Genomic DNA, 13,932 nt, shown 5'->3' with positions numbered 1-13,932 from the left:
GGCTCACTGCAACCTCTGCCTCCTAGGTTCAAGTAATTTTCCTGCCTCAGCCTCCTGAGTAGCTGGGACTACAGGCTTACGCCACCATGCCCAGCTAATTTTTTATATTTTCAGTAGAGATGGAGTTTCACCATGTTAGCCAGAATGGTCTCGATCTCCTGACCTCATGATCCACCAGCCTTGGCCTCCCAAAGTGCTGGGATTACAGATGTAAGCCACCACGCCTGGCCAGAATCTTTATAATATTCTAGTCTTAAGCAATTCTTTAAGTTAAAAACAAGAATCATCTTGGCTGGGCACAGTGGCTCACCCCTGTAATCCCCACACTTTGGGAGGCCAAGGCAGGCAGATCACCTGAGGTTGGGAGTTTGAGACCAGCCTGACCAACATGGAGAAACTCCATCTCTACTGAAAATACAAAATTAGCCAGGCGTGGTGGTGCATGCCTGCAAACCCAGCTACTCGGGAGGCTGCGGCAGGAGAATCGCTTGAACCCAGGAGGCAGAGCATGTGGTGAGCTGAGATCATGCCACTACACTCCAGCCTGGGCAACAAGAGTGAAACTTCGTCTCAAAAAAAAAAGAAAATAATATTTAAAATACCAAAATTAATATTGCAATTTTATATAAACTTTGTAGTTAAAACAATTATAAATATAAACAAATTGCTGTTCTCTATGTTGTTAAACATTTCTGAAAATTCCAAACAAAAAGCAGCCACATATCCAAGTGCCACGATTTCACAATCACTTAAAACAACTTTAAAAAGGATTTGTTTTCAAACACATCTTTTAAAGAAGATAAAATCTGAGACGGGATTTATTTAGATGGGTAGAATTTGCACAGGTGGACGAGTGGTGAACGTCTTTCAGGCAAATGTCAGAGCAGGAGCACCAGCCAAAAATCAGAAATAACTTGCCCCAGGTGGGGCATTCAAATGGATTTTTAGGTGCAGTCTGTTAATCAATGACTTTGAATGCCAGCTGGAACCCAGATAGGAGCAATACAGTATAGCACTGGAAAAGGAGTAGAGCTTTAAGAAATATAAACATGGCTGGGCCCTATTCCTGAAGATTCTATTTCAAGAAGCCTAGAGTGAGACTCAGGGATCTGTATTTAGAAATCATTCCCAGGTGATTTTGATATCCACCCCTAGTGCAAAACCATATTAATGACATCATACAAGCCTTCTGTCTTCCCAATGAGCTTCTTCTAGTGAGCAAGGGCAACGTAGGGGACCAGCAACACTTGACAAGAGTCACTAATGGAGATGACTAACAATAGGAAATGCTTTAGGTTGTTTAGTGTGGTGATGGCTTGAAGGATGAGAGAGGTAAGCAAGATTAATCTGATAGCAGGTTCAGGAATGAATTCAGAAAGAAGAAAGTGCTGGCAACGCTGGCAGTGAAGACGCATAAGCATACAGTGTGGACAGTCTCAGGATTAAGGCAGCAGGCATGAAGGAGACTAAATAGGAAGAATTCACAGATTTCTGTGATTAAATAAATTTAAAAGTTATAAACAACCAGTTTCCCAATTATTTGAAAAAGACAAAAAAAAACTCAATATTTTTTGAATCATTATTGATGTGTAATAATCAAAGGTGGCTGGGCATGGTGGTTCACACCTGTAATCCCAGCACTTTGGGAGGTTGAAGTGGGCAGATCAGTTGAAGTCAAGAGCTCGAGACCAGCCCGGCCAACATGCTGAAACCTCATCTCTACTAAAAATACAAAAATTAGCTGGATGTAGTGGTGGGCACCTGTAATCCCAGCTGCTTGGGAGGCTGAGGCAGGAGAATCACTTGAACCCGGGAGGCAGAGGTTGCAGTGACTCGAGATCATGCCAATGCATTCCAGACTGGTCAACAGAGCGAGACTCTGTCTCAAAAAATAAAACAAGGCCAGGTGCAGTGGCTCACGCCTATAATCCCAACACTTTGGGAGGCCAAGGTAGGTGGATCACCTGAGGTCAGGCCAGTCTGACAAACATGTTGAAACCCTGCCTCTATTAAAAATATAAAAATTAGCTAGACCTGGTGGTGGGTGCCTGTAATCCCAGCTATTCGGGAGGCTGAAGCAGGAGAATCACTTGAACCTAGCAGGCAGAGGTAGCAGTGAGCCAAGATTGCACCACTGCACTCCAGCGAGACTCTGTCTCAAAAAAAAGAAAGAAAATAAATCAAAGATGTTTGAAAAGTCAGGAGTCCTGTGTGCCTGGCCTCCCCCCTTGCCCAAAGCTGAGAGACCACTAGGCACAGTGGCTCATGCCTGTACTCTCAGCACTTTGGGGGGCTGAGGCAGGTGGATCACTTGAAGTCAAGAGTTTGATCCCAGCTTGGCTAACATGGTAAAACCTCATTCTACTAAAAATACAAAAATTAGCCACTTGTGGTGGTGTGAGCCTATAATCCCAGCTACTCAGGAAGCTGAGGCAGGAGAATAGCTTGAACCTGGGAGGCAGAGGTTGCAGTGAGGTGAGATTGTGCCACTGCACTCCAGCCTGTGTGACAGAGCAAGACTTCGTCTCAAAAAAGAGAGAGAGAGATAGAGAGACCTACCTTATCCAAAACCACATCACTCCTCCTGAGTTCTAGGACCTTGGAAAGATACCGACAGAGCTCAGCGTTAGCCTCTCCCTCTGATGGAGGTGCTGCAATAGCTACATTTACAGCTTCTGCTGTCAAATCTGGAATGAAAACAGGGTGGACTTTACCCTTAGGAAGTTATTTTTCTTCATGAAGTGAGGACATTTTGTAAAAGAGTTTGCATTTGCCTGACACATAGATTTTCAATTAATAACTGTTGAATAAAGAAATGAATGATTAAACTAATCACATTTAAGGGAACATGAACATGATAAAAATGGCCCTACCGTTACAGGAAATAAAACCAGAGAAGAAAACCGATATTTACCCAATCTTGCTGACCAAGATGGGCTTACAGAGCCCTGGGGAGTATCCTGCAACCGGAAATTGCCCTTGGTATATTAAGAGCCCCAGGCATGGAGTCAGAGATGGCCTTCAGCCTCATCAATGTCACTAAGGAAGTCCAGGGACAGCGTAGCTTATTAGATTGTACAGGGTTGTGCAGAGTTTCCTCATCAGGAAAATCAGAGCCCTAGACTAAGTTCACCTCTTATGTGACATGTATCTTGACTGTTCTAAAAATTTAATAATGTTTACTTAACAAATATTTACATAGCACTTACTATACACTAATTTTAAGCACACACAAACGTGTTAAAGGCTTTACAAATATTAACTTCTTTAATCCTTATAAAGACTTCATGAAGATATTAGTACCATTATGATCTCCATTTTACAAATGAGCCACGGCACCCAGACTCCCATTTTAGATCTAATGAAACATAATACTCCAACAGTAGACAGTGTCCACACCCACTACTTAGAAAATGCTGGCCAAGGAGAACATGGCCAAGTCAAACTGGTCATCAACATAAACCAGGCCTAGTATACCAATTTTGTGGTTTTCCTTTCAAAATCTAAACACAATGTGGAATACGGAGCTTTAGAGGTGAAAAAGACCTTCAAAATAATTCAGAGCATGGTTTTCGAACTTTTTTCTCCTTTAGAATCCCTTTCCCCCAATTTTCTCTAGAATCCCAATATTTAAAACAAACATAAACACAGCTAGTCAGAGTCCTGTGTGCCTGGCCTCCCCTTTGCCCGAAGCTGATTCCCGAGGCACCTCCAGCACTCCAGAGAATAGCTTGAAAGCCCCTAACTTAGTCCAGCGATCTCATCTGACAGATGAAAAAACTGGGCCCATGAATGTTTTATACCGTTTTACTTAAAACAAGTTCACACAGGAACTGATCACTGGTCTCAGATCGAAAGTTTCCTCCCTCTCCTTAGGCCACGATCATTAAACTACACTAAAATGTGTCTTCTTTCTCTGGCCAATGTCTCCAGTTTTGGAACAAGACAAACTAAAAATCGAGGCTACGCACAGGTTTCCGTTATCTGTCCTTTCTAAAATACCATATTTTAAAAAAGAAAATTATACAATGGTTTTGTGTAAGTTGGCATGATTTAAAGATATATTCACTTTCAGGCACCTTTACATTAGAATCTAGAATTTTAAAATGGAGAAGCTGCTAACTGCAGATGTGACAAATCAATGGTCACAGGATAAGCCTTCAGTTAGCCAAGGCAAAGGGAGGCTGGAAAAGACATGTGATTCACACTTAAATCCCACCCCAGTGTCCAGGCATACCTGTTACAGCATTTTGTTTGGAGCCAGGTTTGGCATGGATGGCTATGGTGACACAACCTTTAGGATCAACTGCCACAGGACCTAAGGGAGGAAGAGGTCTCTCTGGTTCTTTGCTCTGGCTTTTACCCTAAAATGACAACCACACAACTTTACAGGTTACAAAATATTTTCCCACACACTTAATTTGATCCTTCCACTGACCCCTTTCACCCTTAACAGACAAAGTGGGCTAATCAGTGGTGTCCAGGGACTTCTGGCCACCTAGGAGGACGCTTTTCCCACGAACTTCATTAATCAATTCTCCCATGAAGCATTCCCATCAACCCAACAGTGTTTTTTCCTCCCTTGCAAGAAAATCTAACTCTGGCTTCTAAACCTTAATGTTTGTTCCTCCCTAGGGAACAATTCCTCCTGGGCAGGGACCATTTATTATTTATCATTGTATCTCATGCAGTCAGAGCTAATAAATGTTGGTGAAAGTGTATATGTGTGCGTGTTGGGGAAAAGGGAGAAAAAAAAACCAGTAGGGCTTCATATTTAAAGGCCTGTTATGGGACAGGGGCTGTGCTAGGAACTTTCATTCAACAAATATGTAGGCAATGGATAAGTAAAGATATAAGGACATAAGGTCCTTGCTCTCAAGCAGCTCGGACAGCTGCGAGGGAGAAAGAACATACAAAATCATAATAACACTGTGCTAAGTGCACCCATGAGATACACACGGGGCATTACCGCACGGGCAGCTCGGCACTGGGGCACTGGAGGATCCTGCCAGCAGTGGCAGGAGGCAGTGCTTGAGCTGAGTCTGAGAAACGGACTGCGGTTGGCCAGGAAAGACGGTGGAAATGGGAGTGGTGTATTCTTGACAGAAGGGCTGCGATCAGCCCAGGTAAGGGAGGAGGACGCAGAATAGGGCCTCCCGGGGATGCGCAGGCGTCACGCCGCTGCTGGAACGTGAATTGCTGGCCTGGGAGTGCAGGGAGGCCAGAGAGGTCAGCACAAGCAGCCCAGGGAGAGCTCGGCTGCCGCCGGGCCCAGCACTCCGTCACCGGGTGGACGGCGGCGCAGCCTACTAGGGCGGGGCGACTGCAGCAGGAGCCGCAGCTCTGGGGGTGGCAGTGGCTGTCCTGGGCCCCGGAACTGAGAGAAGGCAAACTGCCGGCGGTACCTCCACCCCCGGGCCCCGCTTCTCCCGCGCTCTTAAGGAGCCCTGCGGCCCACCCCTCTGCTGCCAGGGGACCTGCCACTGGCCTTGGTCGTCGCACCAGCCTTCTTAGGCATCTCGGCGTCAAGAGGAAGCCGAGCTGAACCCCAGGTACTGGGTTCTGCCACGACCTGCCTCAGCCCTCTGCAGAGCCGCAGCATCCCTGTCTGGGGAGGCGCCGGAAGAGCCCTCTGCACTTGCGCAGGTAGCGGGCAGGAGCGGCCCCAGCGCCCCGCGCATCCGCTTTTCCCGAGGGCGACACCTTACGGCCGGCGGGAGCGAGCCACTTTTGTTCTGGAAAGGGCCCCAGGAGGTGGAGCTGGGGAGCTGGGGCCTCGCCATGTCATGGCCCACCCTCCTCAGCTGATGGGAAGATGTGTCACTTCTGATCTCTTTCCTAATCGGGGAAAGAAAGGTATTGTCACTTCGCAGAATTGGAGAGCGCGGTAAGGAGTGCACAGGGCCAGGTGTCTTCTCGCTCCTGCAGCCAAGCAGCAGGTGCAAAGCCCCACGCTGCTGCCTGTGGCCAGCAAGTCTATATAGAGCCTCGTGCCCTTGTGAATCTTCCACGTCTCGATGGCGCACTTACCTCGTGCCAGGCGCAGCGGATCCCACAATGTAAAAGAGGAAATGCACTGCGACATGTGATATGGCGAGGCATGAAACAAATCAGCAGAAGCAAGATCATGGAGTCACTGAAGGCTTTGAAGCAAGGGATTGGGAGTCCAATTTGTTGTGTTTTAGAAAGACACCAGCTGCACTGTGGCTGACAGAGGAAAAGGCAGCGATAGGGAGATCCGCCCCCCTAAATGGGAGACGGTGACCTGAACTAAGCAGCGAGGATGCAGCCCTGATCATTTCAACGATCTTCAGAAACTGGAATGATCAGAACTTGAGAATGACTGGATGTGCGAATAAGAGCGAAGAGTCAAGGAAATGCCCAGGTTTGGGACCCAAGGAACAGGTTTGGGAGTCCGAGGAGAGGAGTTCAACTTTGGACATAATGAGTTTGAGATGACCACCGGACATCCAAGTACAAATATTAAAGGGGTAACTACATATATGTAACTGAAGTTTGCAAAATCAAGGCTGGCAATAGAGATTCTGGAATCTTCTGAAAAATAGATGGCAATTGAAGCAATGGAAATGGATGAGAGAAAGGCTGAGAAAGTGTGTGCGGAGCACGAGGGCCAGGATAGAGCAGCAAGAGCAGGTAGAGATGTCAACAAAGGACGTTGTCCAGGTAGCAGTACGGTGTAATGGCAGCTAAGGAAGGGTGCTTCGAGAGGGAATATCAACAGTGACGAATGCTCCAGAGAGAACGTGTCACATGTAATGACTGAGAAGTGACCGCAAGACTTAGAAATCAGGGTGGTGTTGGTGACCCAGGCTGGAGCAGTTTCAGTGGAGAGAAGGAAATGGAGATAAGTGTAGAGAATAATCCAGTGACTTCACTGTGAAGGAGCAATTGCTATCTGGAGGGGCACATGCCATTCAGAGACTTATTTTTACCATATTAGAAGGTTGGTAGAAAAGAGCCAGGAGAGGAGAGGTTACAGCAGAGGGCAGTTCCTGAAGAGATGGGATCCGAGCTCAAGTAGAGACCGACTGCACTACAGGAGACTGTAGACACTCCTCCCTTCCTAACGGAGAGCTTAAGTGGACATGTAGGTGCGTTTATAGGTTTGCTGATGGGAGCTGGGATTTCTTTCGTAACTAAGGCTGGAGGAGGTGTTGAACGTGTGAGCAAAGTGGAACAGCTTTACATTGGGACTCTGGAGAATGGCAAAGGGCTGACTCTTGGAACTCATTCTACAGTACTGACAGTTAAAGGAGACCATGAAATCATCATGATCCCAATCTATAGTTACATTATTTATTTCTGAGACAGAGTCAGTGGGATGGGAAGAGCCTGTCACCCAGGCTGGAGCGCAGTAGTGGGATCTCTGCTCATTGCAACCTCTGCCTCCCGGGTTCAAGCAATTCTCCCTGCCTCAGCCTCCAGAGTAGCTGGGATTACAGGTGCATGCCATCACACCCATATTATTTATTTTTTGTATTTTTAGCAGAGACGGGGTTCCACCATGTTGCCCAGGCTGGTCTCAAACTCCTGAGCTCTGGCAATCCGCTCACTTCCCCAAAGTGTTAGAATTACAGGCATGAGCCAGCACCTGGCCTATAGTTTCATTCTTTTAAATGCCTGGATTCACCAGCTAGAAGTTTTTTTTTTGTTTTGTTTTGTTTTGTTTTTTGAGACGGCGTTTCACTCTTGTTACCCAGGCTGGAGTGCAATGGCGCGATCTCGGCTCACCGCAACCTCCGCCTCCTTGGTTCAGGCAATTCTCCTGCCTCAACCTCCTGAGTAGCTGGGATTACAGGTACGTGCCACCATGCCCAGCTAATTTTTTGTATTTTTAGTAGAGATGGGGTTTCACCATGTTGACCAGGTTGGTCTCGATCTCTTGACCTCGTGATCCACCTGCCTCGGCCTCCCAAAGTGCTGGGATTACAGGCTTGAGCCACCGCGCCTGGCTGTTTTTTGTTTTTTAAATTTAAATTTCTTTTTTGGCCCCAGTGCTACTACCAAAGCAGTCAGAACCAGATTCATTCAGGTATATACAAGTGGGTTGAGGGTCATTGATGAAATGGTTAAAGTGATTAAAGACCAAAGATAGAGAGGGGTTGAGGGAGATCAAAGATAGAGCCTAAGTGGGTAGAGAAGGAAGAACAGAACAGAGGTCAAGAGTAACTGGAATGTGAGTGACAGCTTGAACAAATAATAAAGGTTGTGGCCAGAGAGTGGGATGTCTGAATTTACTATTTCAGATGTACAGCAATTCCACATCATGATAGGCTATACAGTGTGGCCATGAGAAGGAATAGTGAAGGTTGCTGGAGGTAAAGAAGAAACTGGAAACCTAAGTGTAGCTGGGTTGTCCACATGGCCACTGAGGCCACACAGTATAAAGGCTTGAGCAGAAGCAATCGAGCTAGGTGTTAAACCAAAACCATATTTCCCTTCTTTGAAATCAGTGAAGAATTAAGGCACAAAAGCTGAACCAGCATTCTATAGAAGTCATTTGTAGAATCTGCTGTAAAGTCACATCAGCCTCAGAGGTTTGGCAGTTGTCATGGAAATAAAAGGGACATTTGTAAAGGTATTATGATGGCATCTGGCCAGTGGCTAGATGGGTGAGGAAAGAGTGGAGAGGTGCCCTGCAGCGAACCACGTGGCCTTTCCCACACGTGACTCGGAAGTAGGGGGTATGAGGACTTCATTGCGCCAATGGGGAGGAGAAAAGCCGTCTGCCCCATGTGCCACCAAACTGTGCACCTGTTTCTCCTGCCCACATCCCTGTCTTTGGAAGAGAGAGGCAGAGTGTGAAGACATACTGCCTAACAGTGAGGGAAAACACAGAGGCTAAGATTCAAATGGCAGGAAACCCCTTGTAAATGTTTGTGGTGGTTCGCATATTATTTTCTTTGAGACAGGATCTCACTATGTTGCTCAGGCTGGTCTCAAGCTCTTGGATTCAAGCAATGCTCCTGCCTCAGCTTCCTCAGCAGCTGTATAACTACAGGCCTCATTTTATCTTCAGTTTTAAATAGAGTTCCATTTAAAAACCTGCAATGGAGAAACAGGAAAAGGGATTTTTAAAAGCATACAAACTAGGTGTATGTGAATAAATACATGGTGTAGCTCTGGCTGGCTGTTGGGGCTGGGACTGCGATGGTACCACCCTTCTTGTGAAGGATGTGTTTTTTCTAATTTGGGGACAATTCCAGGTCTTGAATCTGGATGACTAGAAGAAGGAAGTAGAAAGTGGTTTGAAGAAGTACTAAAAAGTGGGACATTATTTTAAACACATTACATGTAACATAACACATTGAAGACCTTGCTTTCTCTAATATCTTACAAGCTTATCTATTCCCAGGTTAAAAATAATTTTAAAAACACTCTGATAATGCAAGTAATCTCAATTTGTTGGGCAGATACTGGAGTTCTTAAAATATAAAGTATATTCTACAGTAAATACAGATTAGTCAAACATATTTTTGGGTCTTACTGCAGAGTTTGAGAATGGTGACATAAATAGTATTTTTGGACCCAGCAAAATATTTTCTCAACTCTGTAGTGTGGGAGATGTAAATGGGCTTAAATTCCACTTCCCACCACTTACTGAACTTTTTTTTCCCCTCCCCAAGACAGGGTTTTGCTTTATCGCCCAGGCTGGAGTGCAGTGGTGCTACCAAAACTCACTGTAATCTTGGACCCCTGGGCTCAAGCAATCCTCCCCTCAACCTCCCAAGCAGCTACAACTATAGGCACGTGCCACCACAACCTAGCTAATTTTCTTGTTTTTCAGAGACAGGGTCTCACTATGTTGCCCAGGCTGGTCTTGAACTCCTGGCCTCAAGTGATCCTTCTGTCTCAGCCTCTCAAAGTGCTGGAATTACAGGTGTGAGCCACCGTGCCCAGCCTAGCTGACTTTTTCTTTGCCCATGAAATGGGTATTGTAATGGTACTTACCTCATATCAATGCTGTGAGAAACTAGTAAGAATGTCGTAAGGTAGGCTGGGTGCGGTGGCTCACGCCTGTAATCCCAACACTTCGGAAGGCCTAGATAGGCAGATCACAAGGTCAGGAGATTGAGACCATCCTGGCCAACACAGTGAAACCCCGTCTCTACTAAAATACAAAAAATAAAATAAAATAGCTGGGTGTGGTAGTGCACACCTGTAGACAGAGCTACTTATGAGGCGGAGACAGGAGAATCGCTTGAACCTGGGAGGTGGAGACTGCAGTCAGCAGAGATCATGCCACTGCACTCTAGCCTGGCAACAGAGCAAGACGCTGTCTCAAAAAAAAAAAAAAAAAAAAAATGTAGTAAAGAGCCTGGTACAAAATAGTCACTTGGGTAGTTACTACTAATAAACAGCTGTGAGATGACAGTCACAATCTAACAGTAAGATTATTTCTTGGATTCTCCCACATTCTTCATTCTCCACCTCCTGAGATTAGAACAGGGGGGAAAAAACCTGAGACCACAAAAAGAAGTGATCAAGAAACAAATGGCAGCAGTGGTTATCACTGCAGTTCCTATGAACTGCTTTAAGTCGGCAGTGAAGCATTTTTATTTTGAATTGCATTACTCCCATAAAGTTAAACCTCAAGTAACTAGAACCTTTGTTCCAAAATGGTGTTTACAGTCGGGCGCTGTGGCTCATGCCTGTAATCCCAGCACTCTGGGGAGGCTGAGGCAGGTGGATCGCCTGAGGTCAGGAGTTTGAGACCAGTCTGGCCAACATGGTGAAACCCTGTCTCTACTAAAAATACAAAATTTAGCTGAACGTGGTGGTAAGCGCCTATAATCCCAGGTGCTCCAGAAGCTGAGGCAGGAGAACTGCCTGAACTCAGGAGATGGAGGATGCAGTCAGCTGAGATGGTACCACTGTCCTCCAGCCTGGGCAACAGAGTGAGACTCCGTCTCGGAAAACAAAAACAAAAAACCAAAATGGTGTTTATATTCACTTTTAGAAGAAAAAGACAAATGACAAAAAAAGGGTAATACATATATATTTATTTTTTAAAAATTCCAGGGGATGTCCCAGTTAGTAAACAGTTCTGTTTCTTGTCCCTTCTATGGCTACATGCAGTTTCAATTGTTCAGTACAACAGATGAGGCATTTGAAAGGCATCCAACATCAAGAAACACTAACTCATCTCCGGCATATCATACTTTTTAAGGCAGAAGTATTTTCTGTAATGTTACTACAATGTTTACTGGTTAATTTTTAGTTAACCAGAACCACATATCCCATAGATATTCCATTTAACTGAGGTTTATAGCCATAAAAGCATGACCATAGAAAAATTTCCCTTTAGCAATTTCAAGAGACCTCAGCCATAAAAGCATGACCATAGAAAAATTTCCCTTTAGCAATTTCAAGAGACCTCAGCCACCAATATACCTCACTACCTTCTTGACAATATAAAGTGAAATATTAGATGAAAATTTTTTGTTGTTGTTTTGTTTTGTTTTTTGAGACGGAGTTTCACTCATGTTGCCCAGGCTGGAGTGCAATGGCGCGATCTCGGCTCACCGCAGCCTCCGCCTCCTGGGTTCAGGCAATTCTCCTGCCTCAGCCTCCTGAGTAGCTGGGATTACAGGCACGCGCCACCATGCCCAGCTAATTTTTTGTATTTTTAGTANCTCAGCCTCCTGAGTAGCTGGGATTACAGGCACGCGCCACCATGCCCAGCTAATTTTTTGTATTTTTAGTAGAGACGGGGTTTCACCATGTTGACCAGGATGGTCTCGATCCCTTGACCTCGTGATCTACCCGCCTCAGCCTCCCAAAGTGCTGGGATTACAGGCTTGAGCCACCGCGCCTGGCCTGAAAATTTTTAATATCCTAATTATTTAGAAAAAATTATCTAAGTGATACTTAAAAGAATTTTGATTTTTAATCACCTTCCACAACAATTTGATATACCTTAATTACACTTACATTGTAAGAGAATCACTTTCAAGGGGAAAAAAATGAATGTTACTTATATTTAAAAATCTGCTTTATAAAAAAGTGTATAAATGTCAATCTACCAGATATACTTCCTATCCCCAACACAGCTGTAATAGTGACTAATGGGGTCATGACCATGAAGCAAATTTTACCTCCCAGATAGAATAATGTGTAGGTGGCAGAAAGCGTATTTTTCAGCAGGAGTGATTCTGTTGGATCTCTTTACAATGTCAGAGCAGTTGTTAGAAATGTTAGTATTTTATTTGGTTTCTTGCTGTACAGGATTATCACAATGTTGATGTGATGTCTGTTCACCCAGTCGTCATCATCATCATCTCAATCTTGGGAATATCAACAGCATCTTCCACATAGCAAGACAGGTATAGTGGTGCAGTTTAGTGACAGAATCCAGTCTTAGATCCTGTTTACATCACATTATTGTGAATTTACACAAATTCCATTTATAGCTTTAAAACTGTACTACATAACACATTACTATACTACTACAAAATATTCTTTTCTGTAAGTGCACTGAAAATTTTCTTGGGCATTTTATTAGGCCTCTTTTAGCACTATTCCAAATGCTAACAACCAGATATTTTAAACCCCCAAATACAAAGTCAGCTTCTTACTTTTCTGAAATTAGTTATTTAATAGGAATTCTGCAGAAATACTGACTCATCTCTTTTCATTCAACCTTCAAAATAGGTAAGCCTATTTGCCCATCTCACCTAACCTTCAAAATAGTTACAACAAAAATGAACCCAAACTAGCTATATATAACAAGAATCTTTCAATTCCAAAACTACTGAAAAGACCCTAAGTCAGCCAACCTATGAAATTATACAAGATGAAACTGAAATAGCTGTGCTTTTTTTTAAACCATTAAACCCAGTTCTTTTCCCATAAGGTTATAAGAAAATGGAAAACCTGTTTTTAAATCATGCAAAGATTTAAACATTTTTCTATCTCCTCTAAGAAACTGTTTCTTATCTTACAATTATAAATATTCACAACACTCAAACTACTTTTTTGTGGCCAGTTACTTATGTTTTTGACACTAGATTGTAGGGTACTATTTAGCCAAGATGTATTACAATGCTAAATTATGTATAAAATATTATTTCTGGAATTTGTCCATCTTCTATTGAAGTGCCATTATTATTGCCAGGAGAACTAAAAAAGAAAAAAACAGTCTTGCTAGCAGCAGGTGTCTCATGCACTACTTTCTTCAATCCTTTTGTGCCATAGTGGGAATCTGGACCCTAAATGAGAATAAAAGGTTCCTTAGTAATTTTCATTTAATAAGCACTCAATGTATTGTGGTGTTTTAATTAATGTTCTATTATATTTCATTATCATTCCTATATAAAATTTTATGCTGTCATTTAGAGAAAAATGAAGTTTTTACCAAAAAACTAATTAATGAATAAAAATACTGAACACAGAGCCCAGATATTAGAAAACAGTGAAAAGATTTTTACAAAAATAACTTATTTTCTGCCAAACATTCAACTGCTTACTAAAACAAAAGGCTACTTCTTAGGAAGAGCTATTTCTTTCAGAACAGAAAGAAGCACTTCTCTTCTTAAGGCAGTGGAATATTTCAGCTCCCAGTTTCTTTTCTCCCCTCTTTATAAATGGCTCAGCTGTCCATGACTCTCAGCTAAAACACGCTTTCTGCAACATTCAAGAGGAACCATCTGGAACATCGTGCATGACTCTTACTTTGAGTGTTGCGCATGCCGTGTAGCACACATTGGGCAGGATCTCTATGGGTTCCTTAAACATGACCCTGAATGTGTTAGCCGTCCCATCACAACTAAAGCCGGTATCATTTTGTCCCAGGGTTTGTTTTTTTTCATATTCAATGATCTGTAATTTTTAAGAGACAAGTTACATTTAAGTTAAACCCAATGAAGCAAACTATAGAAAATATGAAGCCCTTAGGAATCTATGTTTTTT

General features: G+C 43.7%; 2 protein-coding genes and 1 long non-coding RNA gene across 4 annotated transcripts in view; all 3 read right to left on the bottom strand.

Moving 5' to 3' along the window:
* CUNH15orf40 (chromosome unknown C15orf40 homolog) overlaps positions 1 to 5,674 on the bottom strand; it is an 18,873-nt gene extending 13,199 nt beyond the window's left edge. The window contains exons 1-3 of the mRNA XM_017502264.2: positions 5,489 to 5,674; positions 4,238 to 4,364; positions 2,560 to 2,687 (exon numbers count right to left, since the gene is read on the bottom strand). Coding sequence (XP_017357753.1) covers positions 2,560 to 2,687; positions 4,238 to 4,364; positions 5,489 to 5,602 — 369 coding nt within the window. The 5' untranslated portion in view covers positions 5,603 to 5,674. The remainder of the gene's footprint in view (positions 1 to 2,559; positions 2,688 to 4,237; positions 4,365 to 5,488) is intronic.
* Positions 5,675 to 11,004: 5,330 nt separating this feature from the next.
* Positions 11,005 to 11,454, bottom strand: LOC108285233. Its single transcript, XR_001817519.2, has 2 exons — positions 11,399 to 11,454; positions 11,005 to 11,343 (listed from the first exon to the last, which is right to left on the bottom strand). It is a non-coding gene; the product is annotated as an uncharacterized LOC108285233 (long non-coding RNA).
* Positions 11,455 to 11,998: 544 nt separating this feature from the next.
* BTBD1 (BTB domain containing 1) overlaps positions 11,999 to 13,932 on the bottom strand; it is a 53,909-nt gene continuing 51,975 nt past the window's right edge. Inside the window, exons 7-8 of one of the 2 annotated variants that reach the window (XM_017502260.2) lie at positions 13,696 to 13,842; positions 11,999 to 13,232 (exon numbers count right to left, since the gene is read on the bottom strand). In XM_017502260.2, the coding sequence (XP_017357749.1) occupies positions 13,074 to 13,232; positions 13,696 to 13,842 (306 nt within the window). In that variant the 3' untranslated portion in view covers positions 11,999 to 13,073. Of the gene's footprint in view, positions 13,233 to 13,695; positions 13,843 to 13,932 lie in introns of those variants that run through there. The other variant, XM_017502261.1, reaches the window with a different exon arrangement.

The sequence above is a fragment of the Cebus imitator genome, unplaced genomic scaffold (assembly GCF_001604975.1).
Source record: "Cebus imitator isolate Cc_AM_T3 unplaced genomic scaffold, Cebus_imitator-1.0 Scaffold295, whole genome shotgun sequence".
NCBI lineage: Eukaryota > Metazoa > Chordata > Mammalia > Primates > Cebidae > Cebus > Cebus imitator.
Note: the sequence above shows the minus strand (reverse complement) of the source record. Positions and strands in the feature narration are given on the sequence as shown.